Source organism: Neopelma chrysocephalum, unplaced genomic scaffold, assembly GCF_003984885.1.
Source record: "Neopelma chrysocephalum unplaced genomic scaffold, ASM398488v2 Primary Assembly neopelma1_85, whole genome shotgun sequence".
In the NCBI taxonomy this organism is placed as follows: Eukaryota; Metazoa; Chordata; class Aves; order Passeriformes; family Pipridae; genus Neopelma; species Neopelma chrysocephalum.
This window is the reverse complement of record NW_020897747.1, coordinates 5,493,024-5,515,728: the sequence shown is the minus strand read 5'-3', so window position 1 is coordinate 5,515,728 and position 22,705 is coordinate 5,493,024. Positions and strand designations below refer to the sequence as shown.

The following is a 22,705-nucleotide window of genomic DNA, read 5'->3' as shown; positions in this document are numbered from 1 at the left end:
AAGTGTAAATGCGAGAGCTGATCCTACATCATTTCATGCAGAACTGATCCTACCGTTGCTTCATTTCAGAGCTGTTTTAATTCGCTGTGTGTATCAGGGTTCCCCTCCTTCACACTGTTATTTTGTATATAGAACTTCATGAGGCTGACACTTGGATATGCTTCTAACCTATCCCTACGTTTTCCACCCATGGCTTTCCCTATGTAATCCCTAGAGTGGCACTACATATCTCTGAATGTGCCATCAGAAAAGCTAGTGGCAGTGGATGCTGACAACAGCCTGTTTTGCAGTGATTGTGGGGCTTCATCGTGAGTTTGGGGGTTGGAGTTGTGGGGTTTGGTTTTTTTTAATGTTTAGCATTGCTAATCCTGAGAGGCAAATGGCTCTGTGGTTTTGAAAGCAGGTTAGAGGCAGCACAGCTAGAGCCCAGAAATGCTCTTGTGTTAACTTCTCTGTTGCAGAGGGGTCTGTGCACCTGTGTCCTTTTCGCTAGTCCAAGATCATATAAGTAGTCCCAAAGACTGCTCAAATTTGGAATTTTCCATGTGCTTTTAACCATCTGCTCTATGGGCAGTTTCCAGTATAGAAACAAGAGATGAGGAGAGAGTACTTCCTTCCCTGAGTTCTTCCCCAGACAAAAGCCAGTCTTTACACGTGCTATGGTCTGAGTGTAGGTACGTGAGTGGAGGCTGGGAGTCCGAGTGAGGGCTGGGGCTGGCGTTCCCACAGAGCAGAAGACAGAGGTATGTCCCTGGAGGTGTCCCAGCTTCCTTTATTCCTCAACTATCCCATCTTAAGAGAAACAAAACAAACCAACCCCTAGAAATTCAGAGATGAAAAGGTCTGTCTAAGAACTGAATAGTGGTATTATTTTTACCTCCATCAGCTGCAAGCCTGCAGTTTTCTAAGGAAACCTCAGAAATGGTGAATCAGCGAAATGCGTTTAAAGTTAGCTACCCTGAATCCACTTTTTTCAGGCCTTCTCGAGTTGAATGCTGCCAACTCTTGCAAGTTCATCATGAGTATCCTGATAGTTTGTGCTCTGCCTAAAGCCCTTGCACACACCATTAATTGACAATCTCTGCTTTTCTGGTTCTATTTTCAAGGTATTTCTCCATCTCCCATTCTGATGAGGAATGTTTGCAAATGTAATCAGTCATGGCCTAAAGGTTCAGGCCCATGAAAACAATCCCAGTTAGAAATACAAAACAGTCTTTGGAGGGTTTCTAAGTTGGGATCAGTTTGAGACTTGGATTTTTACTATGAATGTTCTGATTCTAATTTTGAATGTTCTCTGATCATGTCCTTTTTGAGTAAGTCAAATATTTTAGAGACTGGTATCATACAATGAAATGTTAACAGCTTTTTAAGCTCCATTACAGCTGATGTTAAAGTTGGTAAAATTCAGTCCCAGAATTGATCTGAGGATTTGTACCTGTATGAAAATCAGGATGTAAATACATTATTAAAATGCTGAAAAGAGTGATCATATTGGCAGGTGTAAGTGTGACAGAATTCATTAAAATGTTGAGATGGTCACTGTTGTTACTTGTTAGTGCTGCTTCAAGTAGAGTGAGATTGCTGCTTGTCTATGCTCTCAGGGCTGTGTTCACACTGAAAAATGGGTCTTGCTCCTCAGCCTCCCATCAGAAACACTGTTTCAGCCACTCCAGGTGGGAATTCCCTGAGCCTAGCACCTTGTCTTTAGTTACATCTCCACAGGTAAGATGTGGAAAGCTCCCACCCTGTGGCTGCAGTTTTATCTTTTGTAGCCTCTCTGCTTCATCCTTGCCATAGGCAGTTCCACGTGTGGAAAGCCTGGGTGCTTGTACGGAGAGGGATGAAGTGGCTGCTGAAGTCCTGCACTCTCTGGGCAACTGCTGCCTTGCCCCCAGTGTGTTGGTGCAGCGTGGCCTGTGGACTGCTGTGGTGTGCCAGCGGCTGCTGCCCACTGGTGGCTTGCGCAGCTGGTGGTGGCCCAGGAGGAAGCCACCATTTACAGCTGGGCATACAGACTATGAGCCATGTGTGGCGCTGGTACACTGGGAGCTGCAAGTTGGAAGTGAGGGAGGGAGGGAGGACAGGGCAAACCATTACCTCCTCAGCACCTGGGTGGGCACGGAGCCATCACCTGGAGTGCTGAGTCCAGTTCTGAGCTCTTCAGTATAAGAGAGACATGGAGCTCCTGGAGCAGCTTCAGCAAAGGGCTACAAAGTTGATCAAGGGCCTGGAGCATCTCTCTTATGAGGCAAGGCTGAGGGAGCTGGGCCTGTTCAGCCTCGAGAAGGGATGATTGAAATGGGACCTCATGCATGTATATAAGGCAGAATGTGAAGAGAATGGAGCTGGTCTCTTCTCAGTGGTGCTGAGCAATAGGACAAGAGGCAATGGGCAGAAACTGATGCACAGGAAGTTCCACCTGAATATGAGGAAGAATTTCTTTACTGTGTGGGTGACCGTGCACCGGAACAGGTTGCCCAGAGAGGTGGTGATATTTCAGAACCATCTGGACACAATCCTGTACCACGTTCTGTAGGATAACCCTGCTTGAGCAGGGAGGTTGGACCAGATGCCCCACCGGGTTGGCCCCTTCCAACCTAACCCATTCTGTGACTCTCTGACCTCAGACTCACCACCACCACCACCTCCGGGTTTGGGTGGGCGCGGAGCCCTCACCTGAGGCGTGAGGGCACACAGCCATCGCCCCGGGAGGTTCACGTGCGTGTCGATGCCACCACACGCTCCGCCGGTCCCTGGGTGCTCCCGGGAACTGCATTTCCCAGCCCGCCCCGCTCCGCCCCGCCCGCCGTGAGCGCCGGGCAGAGGTAAACAAAGTGCTGCGCGGCGGCGGGCGGGGCGGCGGCCGGAGGGGCCGGTCCCGCCGCGGGGCTGCCTGGCCGGAGCGGCCCGGGGGGTGGGATCCCGGCGGGGCCCGGGCTGGGGGTGAATCCGGGCTGACGGCGGGGGCAGCACCCGGGCGGGCGGTGGGCACGGGGCAGGGTCAGGGGTAGCGCTCACCGCGCTGCCGCCCCCGGCGGGAGCATCCCGGAGCGGGTCCTTCCTCCGGCATTTCCTCGCGTGTTCCCCTTGCCACCCCTCGCCCTCCCAGGAGAGCCGCCCCCCCGGGACGGCGTGACGAGGCCCGGGCACTGGGCAGAGACGGCGATCCCCGGCGCCTCCCCGCCGCAGCCGCCCCCGTCTCCATCGGGGGAGCCGGGAGCGTGGGGGCGGAGGGCGGCCCGGGGCGGCGGAGCCCCCCGGCCATGGAGCAGGTCCAGATGATCAACATCCAGCGGCTGCTGGAGGCGGCCGAGTATCTGGAGCGAAGGGAGAGAGGTAATGGGGGGAGGATGCGTGCTGGGTGACAGCCCTCCGTGAGGGGAATGGGGTTGGGGTCGGATCCCCACGGAGGGGGGAGAGTGACCCCGGAATAGGGATCGCAGCGAGTGTTTTGCTGGTGGAATAGTGGTAAATCCCCAATAGGGAAGGGTTGGATGAGGGATAAGACTGACGGGTCCTCTTGGAGGTGGTCGATGAGGTGGAATGTTTTTGCCGAGTGGGAGAGATTGAGGTGGATGCGATTTCTGAAAAGAAAAGGGGAAATTGGTGTGAAAGTTTTCCACTGGGCAGGAAGAATGGTGGTGGGTGGCTCTGGCTCAGCAGAGACGTCGATGGCACAGTGAAATACACCTGGTTTGCTCGGTTCAGATAGCTTGGGCAGGAGGAGGGAGATAAGGCACTCTACGGACTGTCATGGGGTTTTTTTTATGTTTTCAGTGCTTGAGTGGTGGTGTCCTTCCTCCAGGTTTGGCAGAGACTTTATATTCCCCTTCCCCCTTTTCTCCACCTCCCAGTCCACTTCCCTGTGCGTATATCATCAGTTATTTCCCTGAGCTGTTGTGGTTAAGGTCCTCCCCAGCTAGGCCAACGGGTTAGTGCTGAGTCCTGCCTGCTGACTTTTTTTTTTTTGCTTTTTTTCTTTTCTCTTTTTTTTTTTTTTAAATGCCCTGCCTGTTGATTCTCTTGCAGAGTGCGAACATGGCTATGCCTCGACCTTCCCCTCAGTTCCAAGCCCTGGACTACAAGACCCAAAGCCCACGCGGAGGCTGAGCCGGGCAAGGAAACACAGCGGCAGTGGTGGCATCGCAAGTCTTGCCAACAGGTATGAGGTGGGCAGGACAGCACGGGGGGCAGGGCTGGCAGGGAGGGGGAAGCTGGAGAAGAAAGCTGGAGGCAGTGGAGAGAAACTTACTCTCTGGGGAAAATGGGAAGAGTCTGAACACAGGGGGATTCAGAGCTGGGACACACAAGTAGAGCGTCCATTCTGGATCCACAATGCTGAGAGCAGAGGGGACAGAGGGGAGCTGTGTCTGAAGTGACACTGCCAGCTGACACTGTGCCAAGGCTCAGGTGCTGCAGAGGGAAGCGGGGATAAGGGGATCTGTCCATAGGGTTTAGGGAGGAGGAAGGCAATAGCTATTCCCATTATATACAGCTGATATCTTTCCAACAAAGTCACTGCTTTTAAGGGATAGTGTGCGTGCAGCCTGGGTGCTTTGGGATTGTAATGACGGGCATGATTCGAAGCTAGGAAATGTTTTGAAATGGATCCCCTACAACAAATGGGAGAGAGGGAAATGACTGGCTGCTATGTACAACATGTTAAAAATTCAGTTCAGGAAAATGAAGCTGTCTTTCATTCTGCCTTTCAGGCCAGTGGGATTTCCCAGTTTTTGATAGCTTGGTAATTGTAGAACTCTGTGTTTTTTAAATCTAGAAGAGGCAACAGGATTAAGATTACCACTTGGTGCTTTGGTTGGATCTGCCTCTTCCCTCTCGTTCTTGTTCTTTTTATTTTTGTTTGCTCCCTTCTCTAGAATTGTTTAGACCTTGTTGAGACCTTCTGGGATAGAGAAACTTTAGAAACATAAAGTATGCTTTTGAAAAGGCATTTGCAAGCTTGCTTTTACTGCAGCAAGGCCTGTGCAATCCATAAAATGGTGGCAGGTGGCTCAGGTGATTAAAGCTTTCTTAGGGCCATTGGGAAGGACCTGTAAAGGCCTAAGGGAAAGGTGCCTTTGCTTGCAGAGATTCTGCTTCGACAGCATTTGATAATAAAGGTTGTTTGAAGTGATGTTAGGACACCTTGCTGTGGGGAAGTTTTCTTCATCAGGATCAGCATATCTTGAGCTCTTTGTATGCTGAATGTTTGTATTTGCTTCCCTACTTCATCCAGCCTCTCCTGGTTTCAAGGTAGTTGTAGCCCTTTACTGTTTATCATGAACCAAAGTCCCCAATCCTGTGACTTTGTGTTGGAAAATGATGGCAAATGCTGAATTGAGGTCTGTATTTTTCCCTCTAGGTTTCCCACATACTATTTTTCCATCCCACACCTCTTTGTCTCAAAGGCCTTTGTCATGGCAACCTGCCCTTCTCCAGAGGAGGACTGGAAGCACTTCCCCCTCAGGAACTCCTTAGCACTGAATCCAGCAGCCTGTAGGCTGGAGAGGGATGCAGAGCACTCCCTGTCCCTGGGGCCGGGGTGCTCAGCAGGCCCTACCAGCACAGAGCCCCAGGCACAGCTCTCCTGGGGCAGCTCTGTGCTGACACCAGCCCGTGGGGCCCTCGAGCCTGACAGGCTGAATGTGTTGATGTGGGGGGAAAGGCAACAGAGAAGCAGAAAAGACACTTTCTAGTCTTATTTCACACCTTCTTTATACAAGCAATACTGAGACCAAATTGAATCTTTGGGGTGAGTGTGTTATCCAGAGTGTTGCCTCCCGTGGTGGTTTCAGCCTCAGGGAGTGACCAGCGTCAGGTCTGCTCGAGGCAGAGACCAGAATGGGTCTTTTGGGGAGCTCAAACCTTACATGCACAGTTGGAAATAGAAGTTTCTTATAGCACAAGTCGTAGCAGCTTGCATGTGCTGTAGGAGATGGCAGGCCTTCCAGATGGCTGAAGTGCTGGAAAGTGACAACTGTGAAGTTTAGGGTGCCTCCAAATTCACTGCAGTGTCTTTTGTGTGATGCTGAGTATAGCATCAGCCTTGTTTAAGGAAGGCTCTGTATCATCCCTTCCTGTTAAAATCAAAGGGGCAATTCAGTAAGTTCTGCCTGGTTGAGTTGAAATGGACTTTGAATTAAATATCAAGTCCTTGATGAGGAACAAAACTTACATTTCATGTGTGGACAAGAGATTTTCTTGGATTGCTTTTGTCTCAAAATGTTTAATTAGTGTAGAGAAATTATGCATTTAGATCTCATGCAGATCTTGTCATTTAACAGCCTCCTGTAAAAATGTTTCTCAAGCAACCTTGGCAAAGCACTGTTGGTTTCTTTTTTTTTTCTTTATTTATACATTTTACAAATTGACATGTGTACATTGTTGCTGGTCTTTATTGAACCAAATAATCCATGGTTTTGTGGCGCAGGGTATTTACGGAGCCTAGATGCTCTTTTGATTCATAATTTAAATCCAGGTATTTCCCTTCATCATTTGCAGCCCAGACATGACAGCCATTTCCTCCCAACAGGCTCTGTGCTGTCATGGCACAAACACCCAGAAAGTTCTGAGGAAGGGGCAGCCCAGCTCTGGATGGCAATGGTGGAGCAAATCTTATTCTTACAGAACTATGATGGTCTCCCAGTCCCAGCAAAATAGTTCTTTTCTACCCCAAACAAGGGTGTGCAGATAGGAGGGAAAACATTGCTTCATGATTTCTAATTCACATGCTGCATTTTTAAAGAAGGATGTTGTGGCTCAGGTTCTCTTTTCCTTTGCTTGTCTCAGTTGTACAACCAACAGCAGGGAGATTGCTGCAAAGGAGTTCCCCTTTGCAATCCTTGTTACCTGCATGTATGTGTAGTGTTTTGCATGGGCATTTGAAAGCCCTAGTGTTGCATACTGTGACTTAAAACCTGAATATATTTAAAAATACAGTTTTGCTTTGGTCAGGGAAATTTAGGTATGGAAAATTACACACCTTTGGAAAATATGTGGAGAATCAGAGTCATTGTGACTTGGCATTCATAATAACAAGGGAAACTTTTCTTTAAAAAAAAACCCTGCTTAACACATACCTAAAAGCAAAAAACGAAGCAAATCAATTAGCCAACCCGTATTAAATTAGAATTTAATTTTGCCTCTATTTTAATTTGCTCTTGACAAAAGCATCTTCTAGTTTTTGGAATGGGATGAAAAATAAGCAGAGATTTGTTACAGCATGTAGTATCACTTATTTAATGTCAGTTTCTTCTGAAGATGTTTCTGAGACTGAAGCTGAGTTCTTAAAACTTGCTAGAGAAGTTAAGTATGCTGGGAGTACCGTTCTGTGGGTACATTAACTTGAATTCAATGTCACTGAAAACTGTTCTAATAGACCCAATTATTTGAAAAGGTCATTATAGTTAGTTAGGATTAGCCTGGTTTGATATTTATACATTTTGGAAAATAATTGAAAGGACTTTTTAATCAGTTTAAGTCATTGTATCAGCAGGATATAAAATAAACAGCAGGGATGCTAAATGATTTTTTTCCCCAAAAATACCATCAGTTTAATGAAGTTAAGATTTATAATGAAATCTGAAATTACGTTACAATATTAAGTCGTTATTTGTGTTTTGTTTTTATTTAGGCTCTCAGGCATGTAGAAAAGCCTGTTATTTTTTGGTCTGATCCTGGGGAAATGCCAAGCACCCTCCCAGCAGCGCTAGGAGCCCTCAGTTCTCCCAGGAGGCCCATGTTGTTAAGGGCACTCAAAGAATCTATTGCTCAGTTCCATGGAGGAGGGTTTGATCTCTGTCCAGTTTCTTTTTCCTTTCATTTTCCTCTCTTCCCATTATCCTCCCTTGTGTCTGAGGCCACTTCCCAAGGGCCTTTCGGACATCTACAGTCTGGTAGCAGGTTGCCTGCAGAGCTTGGAGTCAGCAGCTGTAATGCGTATGGTGAGGCATTTTGGACATGGTGTCTTGAAAATCTGGGTGCCTGGGTTGCTTTGCCCTTCTGGGTATTCTGCTGATGCAGCTCCTCATGTTCTCTGTCGTTGCATGCTCCTCTGCCCCCTTTGAAACTTCTTCCGTATGCTTCTAAATCTGATCATTTGCTTTTGTGCTGAACCTTCTGTGTTGCCCTCCACTCTCACATCCTTTGAAACTGTCTTTTGAAGGCAGATATGGGGGCTGCACCATTGAAACCCTCAGGTATTCTTGACTTTAACTTTAATTTGCTCGGAGTGTCCCTGAGCAAGGAGTGGGGGGCAGGTGGGTGGGTGTGCATGAGGTACCTCGTGTGCCTTAGGCAGCGGCTTCATGCGGCACAGGTTCACAAACTGAAGTACAGGTTCGCAGAAGCTGAAAGGATGTGGCATGTGTAGCTGCAAGTCAACCTTGGCTGTCTGGTGCACTAGAAAGCCTGATTTACCACAACAGCAGTGCTGTGCAGGGGAGGAGTAGGGGGGTTGGTGAACACTGCACAGTTTTAATATATTATATTTCTTCTGTCAAAGGAGGTTCCCTCCCTCCTCCCCCCACCCCCTCATTGTGCTGCTGACTGAGTACCTGGCAATTTTCAGTCCTTCCTACAGCCTCTGGAGTTAGGACAGTGCTGTAATTATGATTTTATTGGGGGAGAGGGTGTGCAGGTGGCTGAGTGGTTTGCCTGTCTTGTGTAAGACATTCCAGAAAGAGCAAAATGCTGTGTCAGCTTGTCTTGGTCTACTTTCCTGCACAAAGCCCCTACCCCTTTCTTCACGTCCCAGAGAACTGATCTCTGAAACTTTTTGTTGACAGCTGTCCTGCTTCCTAGGCTCTGTCAGTTGTTACTTGTTTCTGGATGATACTTTGTTTATTTGCTTGTGAATTGTTTGGTTTTGGGGATTTTTTTTTAATCATCTCGCACTGAATCACACCTTACTCCACAGCTAGTGGGAGCTAAGTTTGACTGGCTGTGTGTAGGTGGGTTAGAATCTGGCCCTTGTGTAATATGGTGGGGAGAGAGGCTGCTTTCTACCTCATGCCTCGAAGTGCCAGGGAGCTCTATTCATGGCTCAGGACGTGGCTTTGCTTCATAGAGTACAAATCCACACGTGTAAAACAGAGAATGGATGAGATTTGCTGTACTGTGTTTTGAGTTATGCCTCACTTTGATAATGTACAAACAGTGTAATTACTATCTGGAATCTTCATGCTGCTGTTGAAATTTTCTCTAGAAATACTTGGAAACAGGGTCTTGCCTCCCTTGTAGAGAGGATACATGAGCATGCTAGTTAATTTTTTAAGAAAAGAAGACTGAACAAGGATTGTTTCTCTGTTAGAGGTGTTGAGGGAGACTGGCCAACAGTACTGAGTATAGTTAGGTATGTGCATGACTTCTTTTTGGGAAAGCATAATGACAGTTTAAGTGCTAGACTGGGAAGCTGGATTGCTGGTATGTGCACGAGAGGCAGATCACCCCATGTTCAAATCCCACTGTCTTGGCAGGTTTGTGCTGGCATACAGGTGGTCAGAGCAGGCTGACAGGTAGGATTGTTCTTGGATAACTCTGTTTGGCCTCAGCACATCCGATCTACCCATTAGTTGTAATTTGCCCCAGTGCAATCTGCAGGTGTAGACAAGCAAGTCCTGGTGATGCTGGGGTTTCTGAACCTGCTGGGGTTTCTGAACCTGCTGGCACTACATTGTGCCTCTCCTCATCTCTACTGTTCTACATCAGAAGCCGACATCCTGCTGCGATTTGGGAAATAAAAAAACACCCCATGGAGGTGAGCTTTTGTATGCAGTGTCTTCTTAGTGATGCTTGGCTTTGCAGTACAACTGGCAGGTTGTCAGGGAAAACACCGAAAGTGAGGGTGAACCCAGCAAAACGCATGAGAAGCATAAACCCCACTCCCTGGTGAGGAATGAGGCCTCCAAAAGTGCTAGAGCTGACATAGCAGTTTCCATGGGGGAACCCACTGTGTTCCTCTTTGTCACTCTGTTTATTTTATAGCCCTCCAAGGGAGATGATCCTGCAGAGCTGCAGTTCCTGTTTTCCTTTGTGTATTAGTAATATAGCCATGCACTGGGAGATCTGTGTGGCAGGGAGTCTATGCTAAACCCATGATTTTGGGCTGAATTTATACTTTGATACCTTTAGTAGGTTTAGAATGTAATTTGTGGTCTTTTTAGACTACTCAAGTTGTGCAAAGAGGCCTTTGTGTAAATTAGAAGTAGGCCCAGCTGTTGGTGTTACCTGCAGCTCAGCTGTAATACACTGCTGCAGCAGCTGTCTACCTTGAAGTGCCGCTGTCTGTGGCTGAACAGTCATGGTCCCTTTGTCCTCCCAGATTTGGGGGAATCCTTACAGGCGTGTGCTGTTTTGCAGCAGTGGGGTTAGTCAGGGCTCATGCTGTTGGTGTTGCAGCACTGTGCCCAGGTGGAGCTCTGCTGCAGCTGCTGTGGGCTGATTTGCATCACTGATCACAGTGCTCCTGCGATAACAAGAAACTTCAGATTTCAGCTCATAAGGTCTTTTGAAATGCGAAGGTTGTTAGCCCCAGCTCCTAGAGAAATTTGGTGTCCCGGCCTGGTGGGGAGGATATTTGGGCCAAACCTCATCATCTGTTCCTCTCATTTTCTCTTTCCATTATATTCAGTGTACCAGCAATTCTCTGGTTTAGGTAGTATTCCTGTCAGGTGTTTTGGGTTTTTCCCCTCTTGCCACATTTATACCCTTTTTATATCTTCTTTGTGTAATGCCTCATCCATAACACATGCAGGGGTTTATCCTTCATGGTTTTGTTTAACCTGACCTGGTCCTTTGCTCGGTAGTGAATTGGTTGTCACCTGTAGTGTTGTTTCCATCTGCTCCCCTGTTTGTAGGTAAGATTGACTTTCCTTTCTCACTGCTGATTGAGCTTTCAAATCCATTTCTTTTTCTGACCCAAACAGACCAGTCAATGTCCTGCTGCTGAGTTAATTGTCTTGCTTGTTGGAGTTCCTGCTGTTCATCATCTCCTGATCCCCCCTGACAAACTTCTGCCCAAATTCAAAGACTGGCTTCTATTTGTTCTCCTCTTGAGAGTGTTGGCTTCTATTCCCTACCTCCTTTGAACCAACAAAGATAGGATTTGTTTTTGTTGACTTATTTTGGGCTCTCTTGATCAGAGGTTGTGGTTCTCTGGGGCTGTGCACTTGGCTGGCCTTTGCCTCGATCTCTTCTCTATGAGACACTGCCTTGTTGATCAGCTCAGAGGGAACAGGCCTGCTTTTTCCATCCTGCTGGATATATTCCCATCTCTCTTTTCTGTGCTCCCTACTGTACTTTCATTCCTTTCATTCTGTGATATAAAAGTGATTTCACTTCAGTTCTGTTGCTTTATGAATCCAGTTTGAAGTAGCCTAGATGATTTCCAACATTGTCTTAATTACTTGTTTATGCTTTGCTGCTTGCTCTGTGACGAGCAGGCATGTGGACTGAGAGCAGTTCTTTTGCCTCAGTTTTGATTAAAGTTCCTCTGCATAAAATAGTTGATTGTTTTCTGAAGGCTTCTCATTTATCTCCTTCCATCTGTTACACCATCAATAAGGGAGAAGTTATGGGAAGGGACAAATGACATTAGGATTGCTGTTGAGACTATTACTCCAGTGGTCATTGTCCAGGTGCTTGGGCAGCCGTAAGGAATGTGTTGGCATGGTAAGGTAACATGGCACCAGTTCTAGTTTGCCTCTAGCAGGCTACAAACTGCAGCAGTTCACGAACTGCTTCACGAGTAGCTTGGCCATCTGGGAACTGGGGGAAGTAGCCACCTCACTGCCTTCATATTAGTTGCTGCTGCTTGTGAGCCAGAACTGTAAGAGCAGGAGAAATTGGAACTCTTCCATTTTCCTCAGCCTTCCTTTTTCATGGATCTCCCAGGTGCTGAATGAGCATGTCCCTGTTGACAGAACATAACCCCAGACATCAGGACATTTGGGTTCTCTTCCTGCTTTTCTTACAGTCTGTGTAAGTCTTTGTGCCTCAGTTTCCCTAGTACAACATGTAGCTAACAGTAATGTTAATGTATTTTCCTGTTTTCCACTGTGTTTCCCCTGCCTTCATCTCCAGACACAGTGTTGCAGCAGTATAACTGTAACATGAGAGATAACTAATAAGTCTAAATAGAAGTGAAGAAAGTCTGGCCTGGCCCACAGCCATACAAATGCCATCAGTTCCTTTTCAAACAAAGTGTGTTTCAGTCAGGTGGCGTTTACACAAAAAGCCTCATTTTCCCCAGTGCATCTGAAGGCAGTTTCTTTAGGGCAGAAGATGTGTGTTGCAGAGAAGTACATGCTCCCCAAACAGACTGCTGCACTGCAGAGGACATTGCTAAGGCTATTTCTGGAAATGACCATCTTCCTCAAAAGGGTAGTGTTATGTGTGGGAAGAAGCGTGGTACAGGGCAAAGGGCTGGCATGCTGGGTCCTTGGATCATTTCCTGAGTCTGCTGCTGTAAGGCTGCGAGATCTGGGCACGTCAGATGACCTACATGGGTCCTACCATCTGTACATTATATGGTTCCCACCATCTGTACGTTGGGGTAATGCGCACACTTTTCTAATCCTGTTTTCAGGAAGCAGAATAGATGTTTTGGAGTTTGTGACTGTTTGAAAGAAGATGAGACTTAGGATCCTAAGTTTTCCAGGTAGAGTTGAAAATTGCATCCCGTGTCTTTATTGTCTTTCTGTGAACCACTTTGATCTCTCTGCCAAGCAGGTACCAGCAGCTTTGACACTGATTCTGGTGTGGCCATGGCAGAGACTGAGTCCCTGACCATGCAGTGAGACTCATAGAGCCTGCAGGAAGTCAGTGGGACAGGGACCACGTGGAACTTTCTGCAGTGTTAGACCTTACCCTGCTTTTTAATACACTTGAATAATGGACAGCAAAAATTTTGTTAGCAGAAATATTAGGGTGTTGGCAGAGAATGGATGAAGCGAGTACTTCACCCTATGTCAGTAACTCATTTTGCTTTGAATGATCTGTTTATGGTGATTGTGTAGGGAGATTGTCCTTCCCACTTGGGAGAGACCTGGGGGACAATGCATAACTGACATTAGTGTGAGGAAGTGTCTGTATTTTGATGCCCTCATTCTGTGTCATGCTCTTCCTTGTTCATGGGGAAGCTTGGAGGTGCCATGGTGAAGCCGCCTGATATTTCTCCTCACCAGGTCATGAAATACATGGTTTTGTCAATGTACTAAAAAAAACAAAGGTCAAGAATCTGTCTACAAGAAGCTCAAACTCCCTTGCATCATGAGTTACAAACAGGACACGTGCCTTGTTGAAGGCAAATAATATACTTTCTCCTGACCTGTGAGAATCTACCTGAATTTGTCCAAGTTCTAAATTGTTGTAGAAGATGTTGACTGCTGCATGTCCAAGGGAGGAGGACTCCTGAAGTGGCTAAGGTACCTCCCCAAGTGAACACACATCAGGCTTTGTGTCTGATCTGTGTGCACAAGCCCCTTCTGATATGGCTAAGTGTGGGCTGGGAAGGGAAGGAAGTGGTTTCTGTAGGACATTTGCTCACTTGTGGCAGAAGTTAGAAGGCAGAATGGAGCAGTGAATAGCACACTGGAGAACTCACTTCACTCTTGTCTGCTCTCAGCAGCCCAGTGTACATTCAGCAAGTCCCTTTCAGCCCAGCTCGTTACAGGAGGCAGTCTATTCCTCATACAGTGATTTTTTTCCAAGATATGAACCTGGGATGTGAGCTGTGGAAGTGCTGATGATGCATAGCCACAAGAGGCACCAGCAGGAGTTGTGCTAAGAACATCTAAAGTGGCCCAGAAAACCAGGCCCTTGGGGGTCTTCATGGAGGTACTTGGAGGGACAAGAAGTTGCAACTCTGATTTCCCTGTTTCTTAGCTTCCAGTTTGGAAAGTGAGGATGTTTGACAATAAACGTGCTTGTGAACTGCCCAGCCACTGCTCTTCGTGAGCCTGTCGAAAAGCCTGTAAGGAAACCACCAGTTCTGTATTCAGAGCAGGGCTTGGCTTGAGGCCACATGTTGAACAATGAGGAGAAAACAAAATATTGAATAGCTGCTTGTTCAGCAAACCCAGTTCCTCTTGGCCGTGCAGGGCCCTGCATGAGGGCAGTTTTCCCTTAGCACTTGGGTCTGGGACCAGCCTGTGCATGTGGGGCCTCAGGTGGTACAGGAGAAGGCCCACACCAGCACAGTTGCTCCCAGCCCGCACAGTGGGGAGGGAAGCAAGCTGGGGACTGACTTACTTGCCCCAGATTGCAGCACTGAATGCGAACAACATTCTTGCTGTAATGTGTTATGTGGAAAATCCTTCTCCTGCAGAGTGCCACCTTATGCTGCTTTTTCAGATGTTGGTCTGGTTTGGGGCAGCTCAGCTCTGGAACTGGGATAGTCTCTGGTGCTCAGCAAGGAGGAGCTGTCTTCCTGCTCTTTTCTCCCTTGTTCTGGAAAAGCAGAACGTGCACCAGCAGAACAGCATGCTTCCCCAGCTGAGGATTTTGTCTGATATGTCTCTTGGTTGAGTTTTATCAGTAAACTAATACTGCTTTGCTTTTGGCTTCCATTTTAGATTTTCTCTGGCACCTTGTACAGTGGTGTCTGAGAGCAGGGTTGGCCCATTTGGCTGACGGGGGCAAGACATGAAGGCTGGTTTGGGTTTGGGTTGTTGTTGGTTGTGGGCTTTTTTCTCACTTTCCCACTGGTACTATACAATGATTAGGTTACTTTTTGGGTATTTGACCGAAGAATCAGATGGCACAAGTGTCCTTTTTAGCTGTCTCTGGGTTGCCTGAGAACAACCACCCACCAATGCTAGCCTTATCCTGGGCTTGAGGGAACCTGAGTTAAGTACCCTGCTCTGCCACAGGCTTCTTGTCTGACCTTGTGAAAATCGTTTAGGATTTCTGTGTGTTGATTTTGTCCCCCCTGCATAGAAACTGTTACAGAAAAGTTAATTTCTGAAATGTTGCAAACAGAAACAATGATTATGAGGAGCAGGTACTAAACTGAGAGGGGCTGTGTAAAGAAATTACTTTGAAGACATTTACTTCTTGAAGGGAAGTGTGCAGTGTACTTTTCAAAGTTGTTTTGACCGAGTGTTGCAGGAGACTTTCACAATACTGTGTAGAAATTCACAGGTAGATGACTTTCTGCTGTTGTGAATCACATGGAAAAGCTCTTCCGCCCTCTGAGCTGAAAACAGACTGTGGGGCCATTTCTCCTTTTCCAAAGATGAACAAACACGAACAGATGCCAGTACGGCTGCGTCCCCTTCTCTGTTGGAGACGGAGAATGTGAACTTTGGAAAGGGTCTGGCTTGATCCTGGAAAAACAGCTTTGATCAGATCCTTAGGAGGAATCTGATACCATGTCTATCCAAGAGCGACAGAAAAACTAGCCAGAGTTTGGGGCCAGGTTAATCTGGTGCATTGGCATTGACGTCAGTGAGAAGGGGAAACAGTCTGTTCCGTCTCCTCACTTCGGATCCTCATGGAGAGGAATTCATTCTGGACCTCAAGGTCAGACAGTGTAGGGGATCATGAGGTAGTAATGGCTTAAGATAACTTGTCTCTGGTATTGCTTGGATGGAAACGTTTTGTTAGATTTGATGGTATGAAAGGCTGAGGTGATGTTCTTGTTAGACTTGAGGCTGCTACTCGCAAAGGGCATAAGGAAGGCAGCAGAAGGACTCCTGCTCCGGCTGTGCCATCTTCTGTTCAGCTGCATCCTGCTCCTCGTGGCAGGATTGAGTACTATAAGTTGCTGTGTTCCCAAGGCTTCCCTGCAGCTCTCTGAGGTCCAGACTCCTGGGCCTTTCAAAGGTGAGGTGGGTTCACAATTCCCTTAGAAACTCAGCCCTCGAGTGTCTCTATCTGGGCAGGAGGATTTAACTCTTGTGCAGCCATTCTTTGTCTTGCCATTAGGCTGGAAGCCTCACATGATACTGGCGGAGCTTCTTTGTGAGCTTCCCAGGCTGACTTCTGCATTGGTTTCATAGTCTCTTTATGGTGTTGGTCCACTTGAAACCGTGGCAAAACACTGGGGTTCTTCAAGCCAGTAAGTTCTGTTTTGTGGACACAAGTGGATTTAAAATTTAAAAGAGCTGTTTGTTGATCACCCTTCTTTTTCATTTGTTTTGTTTTGTCATTTGCCTGTTTCCAAAAGGAGCCATTTCTGAGGAAGAACTTGCATAAAAGATAGCAGTAATATGGTTCACTGGTTCCAGAAGGGTTGGTTGTTCTTGCCTTGGGCAATGGAAGAAGACATTTCCTGCAGGGGAATTTAGTGGCCCAGTGAATGGGTGTCAGCAGAGCCATGAGGCGGGAAAGGTCTGTAAAATGAAGAAGAATGAAGTTGTATGGGGTGTGATGATGCACAAGCAGGAGAAGCAGCTGAACCTGAGTGAAGTAAGACAGAAAGCCTGGTCTGCAGATGGATGTTCTTGTTGTTTTTCTAAACATGATTTGGGTAACTGTGCCTTAATTTACACAAGCTGGTGGAATATTGCTTTCCTGATTAAATTCTTGATAAAGCAGAGCGGGATGAATGAATTTGGAGGAGAAGCACTGGCGCTGTGTTGGCATTAAGAACATGTATTGGAAAAGGTCCCTTGTGGCCAGCAGCACCTCCTGAGATACCAGTGTATCTGTTGTGATGGAGATGTAGGCCTTGGAATCCTGGACTCCTCTGGAGCCAGGAGCTAGTGCCGGATCCAGGCCGGAAGGTGACCAGGTTCAAGAGGGATGACAGGATCATTGAGTCTAAATGCCATCTGTGTACCACATAGGACAAGGGCTCTCGATTGCTGTGTAGTTACCTCACTGAGAAGACAAACCAAAATGCAGGTATTCTGCAAATGCATATGTTGGGATATTTATCAATAATAAATGTGTAAACCAGAAAGGTCAGCTATGTTTAATGTCATGTGGCAGCTTTGTGATTTTAATTACAGTAAAAACCTCAGTGACAAATTAATTCAATGCTCTTTAGAGCTTGTTCCTCCCTGATGCAGTTTTGTTGGCTTACCTGTGCTCAGGGAAAGTTTGGCCTCCCCTGCCAGATTTTACTTAAATAAAGAAAATGGGATAAAGTGGCAAATTACTTGCAGTGTCTCATTCGCTGGGGGACTTCACTGTAGGTTAATGTTTCAGCAACACCTTGTTACTGTGTTGGATAGCAAGGTTGCAGGCAGAATCACTGTAACTGGTGCAGAAAGGTTGCTGCATCTGACCTTAAATTAGAATGACTGACAATTGCTGCTTCTCGCTTTCTTCCTATTTTGTATGCAGTTTCAGGTATCTGAGGTAAATTGGAGTAAACTTGCATTTGTCTCCTTTTAACTTTTTGTTGTTTAAAAAAAAGGGGGACTGATTTGCTGTTTTTGTTGTTGCTTGCCTGGCTCCTTTATCTTAAGCTTCTAAAACTTTTTCTTGATCTTTTCCCAAGCTGTTTTCAAAATGCAGTGAACAGGATCCTCCTCCTTATACAACATTCCTTCAGTTTTTATGAGCAGTTATCAGTTTGGCTGTTTTAAATTTATTGACTGCTATAGAAACCTGAGTTCTAAATGAGAACCCCGCAGACGTTTTGTGCTTGAGCTACTTTTAAATTGCAGTTGACGTTTTAGCAGTGCCAGTACATGTGCTTGGACTTTTGTTTCCCCCTCTGAACATGTCTGTGCCTGCATGACTCTGGTTTCAACTTTGCAGGTGGGGGCAAGGTCCTGCTTGCCGTGTCTGCCTGACAGAGGGGATGTGAGTTCCTCTGTTTTGTGGTCCATGCTCGTCAGTGGTGTCCTCATGTCACTGGGTGACACAGGCTGTGGCTGACTGTCAACAGCAGCATCATGCTGAACGCACAGGTGTCTCACTGCTGTAAACCCAGAGCATTGAAAACAGCACTGAAATGTTCCCTGAGCTTTGGCAACAGTTCACAGCTGTGGTGTTCATCATGTACCCATCAAGAAGCTGGCGATGGCGTACAGGGATGAGGCTTTGATTTCAGCCTGGTGATACTCTCCAGGTTCTCAGTTGATGATAAGACCAGCTCAGTTAAAGAGGTCCAGTTACATTTGTTTCTGCACCTATTTAAAAGACTTTTTTTTTTTTTTTCTGAATGTAGTATCAGTAGAGGTTCCTGTACTTTTTTTCCATTTCACCGACAGCACTGTCCTTGTTTAACTCCAAATAAATATTAGTAACACGTGCAACCCAAAGACGAGGGGAGAAAACTAATCTTTAGATCGGGACCTATAGAAAATGAAATTAATTATGAACAGAAGAGAGAAGGGTTTTTTTCTTTATGTGTTGTCCGAGCAAAGGGAAACTGTCACAAAAAATATGAACTAGTGAATGCTGGTAGTGGGAAGTGGTGCTGGGCTTTTTTCCTAAATCCAGATGAAACAAAAAATTACAAGTTTTCCAAATGGTCCCCAGTTACACTAAGCAAAGCATAGGCAGGTAAGAGAAGCAACCTCCCTGTAGGATTCATTCAACATTGCTGAGATTCTTTTGTTTGCATTCAACTTCAGTGTGAAGGTGTTGGGGGGGTTGAGTTTTGTTTTTTTTCCATGCCACAGACATGGTTAAAAGTCCCAGCATACATTTCCTGACTTGGTGAAAAGCCTGTGACCTCTCTCAGTTGTCTTGTTCATCAGAAAGCAGATAGGTAATAAAGAGTCTCCTGTGTGAGAGGAGTAAGGAGAACCTGCTGTTTTAATTTTGTTCACAGCAGTGGGCCAAACTTTGTTCTTTCAGTGCTGGCCTTGATAATTGGCTCGATATAATATAGGAATTCAAGCCATTGCATATCTCTGGCCTTATAACTGCTAATGTCATAGCTAGGAAGAGTGCAAAGTCTCCTGCAGGAACATACAGTAAATAAGAACAATAAGCATGTTCCAAAGTACATACAGTCAGTGGCTTTAAAGGACCTCAGCTCAGCCCTGGTGGGTTAATTTGGATCCAGGTTGCCTGGATAAATGGATTTTGCTGGTTTAGACTCTGGGGGCGGTGTGGGTTTAGTTTGGGAGATTTTCTGGACTAAACACTGTGTTCGTGTTTCTGATTCCTGAGAACCAGAATTAAGGCATCCACTGTTTTTGGGAATTTCCTGAAAATGAAGAGTTTGCCTATAGTGTGCCTTACCTTTATCCCATATCCTGCTGCTCTGGGTAGCTTGCACAGGCATACGGTAGCGTTTTGTTTTTCCTCTGGCCACCCGCAGCTCTCAGCCATGGTCAGCTAAAACTCATTTACCTTGTTTTTTGCAGACATCCACGGTTTGTCCATCATTTTCAATGAGGTTCTAACACCTGTTAGGCGCTCCTCCTTCCTTTTTTTGGAGAAGCATTTAATTATGACAGGGTTTCCCTTGGAGCACATCCTCCATTCAGTTCCCTAATTGTAGAATTCTCTGTGGGATTCTCCAGATGGGGGATAGAGGATAATCTTCTCAGAGCTCCGGAAGAAATGTGATGCCAAATTAGAGAAAATAGATCCTTTTTATTAAGCTCTTGGGCTCTTTTTACTCTTATTTTAAGGTGACCTTCTGTTAAAGAGAAATGTTGGATAAATGGCTATCCTTTTAAATAATCCTCAACAACCTTACCTGGCTTAGATTAGAAATCCTGAATGGATTTAAGCTTTTTTTGCCACTCATGCTGTCATCACAGAGCAAGGAGAATGAACTTGCCTGTTTCCCTTTTGTTTCTAGTTGGTTTCGTTTTCAAGCTGCAAGCTCTGAATCGGGGAGTGCTGGCAGCGTGCTTGGCGTGGTGGGCAGGTATAAAGACAAAGCCCCCTCCTTTGTCAAGTGGTCACAGTGCCACTTTATGGGTCACTTCACTACATGCTAGGGCTGTGGCAGTGCTGTTTCCATCCCTGAGGGGTTTCCAGGCATCCTAAAAGTGCTACTCAGTGCTGCTGATGTTTGCAAACGTGGCCAGTGCTGGCCATCCCATTTCGTGCCCAATTCCTGGCCATATCTGGGTCTGCTAAATTGGCTAAATCTGGCATGTGATGGCTGAAGGGTTGCAGGGGCTGTCCTTACAGAGCCAGTTCTGCTGTAAGGTTCCCATGTATTTGATGGGCATAAATTAATGCCCTGTGAGCTCCTGCGTTAGCAGATGATACCGGTATTTTTACAGGGTGAATGGAGAAACTAAAGCACAAAGAAACGTAACTGCAGTCCTGTAGTGAGTTGGTTGAAGAGCCAGAAGGATTCTAGGAGTGGCAGACTCTGACCCCCTGTTCTAATCATTGCCTCTCTTTGGGATTTTTTGGGTGTTGAAGTGTCAAGGGAACATTTTCTGTAGCACCAGTAAGAGTACCAGATTTTGCACTGGAGGGGAGGAATTTCTTGTCAGCAGGGAGGATGAGGTTATAGCTATAGATTTTAATGTATGTAGTTGGTTGACTTTCTGCTGCAGTGTGCCACTGGAGATGTGTACAGCTTGCTGCAGTTGAACTTTGGTGCTCAGAGGTCAAAGGTGGCTAATCCAAATTTTTGTTTGTCTTCCAGGTCTACGCACAATGAACTAGAAAAGAACCGGTAAGTAGCTAATGAGCCGAATTCTAAGAAATGCAAGCCTAGTGAGTGTAATGTGCTTTAACCTTATCCATGCAGGTGCCATTTGATCAGCTTTGGCAGCTGCGAATGACCACACTGCATCACGTAGTTTTAAAAGTTGGGGGGAAGACACAAAAAGATCTGAAAAAGAAGCTTTGTTTTTGATTGTGGGTTTTTTTTTTTCCTCCCTCTGAAAAGGCAAGAAGTGACCCAGTTTTGTGACTAATCTGTATGCAGAGTAAATACTGTTCTTCTCCTGACACAGTGAAATCTGATTGGGGCACTTTCCATACATGAGGTTGCTACGGGATCAGGTTTCTTGGGCCCTGGGTAATATGTGTTACCATGAACCAAAGGGCAGAGCCCTGTGCTCTGCACCCTCTCCCCCCACACCCTCACTGGGCTGTGATAGTCTCTGCAACGCAGAAGAAAATGCCATTGTCCAGAGGCTCCGAGGTCTGGCTACCAGTGCTCCTGCAGAGACTCTTCTAACCTGTTTTAGGATTGTGCCTGTTTATCCTTGAATCTGACATTTTAGCAAGCCCTGCAGTTTTGTTACTTGGCTGGCTCTGCTATATGACTCAACCCTTTTGTAACAGGAGTTAAAGTAAGATAAATACCATTGAGGCAAGGGGAGCTAGTTCACACACAGATCAGATTATCGCCTTCCATTCAGGATGCTCTAGTTAAAGTTATGTCAGGGTTTCCATTATAAACTTATCTTGGCTCTTCTGTGGGATTTTAGGGGGGCTGAGGGTGGGTGTCTGTGTTTTTTGTGGCTGCTGTAACAAAGGCAGTGCTCTAGCCAGCTGCTCCTATGAAGAAACCCCCAGGGTGGGAAGGAAAGCTGAGTCTAAATAGGCTGATTGCCTCCTCTTCTCTCTTAGCAGCCATCATTTAACAAGGGATGGGAGGACTATGAGGATGGCCAAAGACACACACAGGCTTTGAACCAAGTGTGTAATTTCATTCAGACAAGATCTTCCCATGTGGCTTCAAGGGAATTGGAGCTGAATACCTTATGAATTGTGTTGCCCTCAGTTTCCCCCACATCTGCCTCCCCTGGCAGCAGCAATGCTGGGAAGCAGCTTGGCCTTTGCATGGTGTGGGTGTTTTCTTCCAGCCTGTGCTTCTACCTCCTGGTAGTTTTGAGTATCTACAGGGTTGCCATGGTCCTGTCTTTCTGGGTTGATGCAGGGAGACTTTTTATTTGGGTTATATTGCTCCCTGTTGCTCCTATGAGTCTCAACCTCTCCAGTCCCAGGTTCAGCTGTGTTGAGGAGTGTTGGCTCCTGGGTTTTCCAGTGCACTATCCGGTTATATTTACCACTGAGGGAAAGAAAATGCAGTCCTTGGGTCTGACCCAGAATTGAAGGTGCTTTTTTCTCCATGACAACAGTAAACCGTCACTAATCTTCAGTGTGCTTATTTGCATATCTAATTGTTATTGCAAATGCTGCTTACACTCAGTACAGCTTTAGAGCAGAACTGTCTCCATCTTTCCCTATGCCAGCCTGGTCCTTTTACATTGGCCAAGTTTGCATGGATGTGTGATCATCCATTTCTAACTTCAGGCCTGTGGGGCAGCCAGCAGAGCTTCAGATTCTCTGTGGGTGAGATCTTAGCAACTATACTTACTGTCCAGCTAAGGACTGGCATGTATTGATGGGGTTGGGATATGGCTGATACCAGCTATCCATGTGAGTTGAGAAAGTTTCTGCCTTGTTTCCCTGTCTTTAACAGAGGACAGTAATGCTACTTGAGGTGGGGATATCATGAGGATTTACTGTTGACCAGCACATCATTACAAGTGTTACTAGTGAGAGGAGTGTTATTACCTGTGCTTCCCCTTATACTACCTTTTTCTGAATGCTGACAAGGTGCTTGCTGCAGAATTCGTTCTCCCATTCTTGGTTGGTGTAATATCTCTTTCTTCCTCTCTTTTTGTCTGATTTATGCTCCCTAGTCCCCACCTGCTCCCGGCTGAAGATTTCTAACCATCAGCTTTCTCAGCAAGTTCTTTTCTTCCAGGCTCTCCCATTCTGAGGCACTGTATTCCAGGTCTGTGTCTCAGACGTGGTTTTACAAGCCTTTGGTTTTCATCCTTCTGGGAAGGGCACACATTTGATCACG

The 22,705-nt window shown here is 46.4% G+C and overlaps 1 protein-coding gene across 2 annotated transcripts in view; it reads left to right on the top strand.

Annotated features, from left to right (window-relative positions):
• Window positions 1–22,705, top strand: part of MXI1 (MAX interactor 1, dimerization protein) — a 57,180-nt gene that overhangs the window by 7,203 nt on the left and 27,272 nt on the right. The window contains exons 1-3 of one of the 2 annotated variants that reach the window (XM_027692047.1): window positions 3,215–3,336; window positions 4,030–4,162; window positions 20,525–20,554. In XM_027692047.1, the coding sequence (XP_027547848.1) occupies window positions 3,264–3,336; window positions 4,030–4,162; window positions 20,525–20,554 (236 nt within the window). In that variant the 5' untranslated portion in view covers window positions 3,215–3,263. Of the gene's footprint in view, window positions 1–3,214; window positions 3,337–4,029; window positions 4,163–20,524; window positions 20,555–22,705 lie in introns of those variants that run through there. The other variant, XM_027692046.1, reaches the window with a different exon arrangement.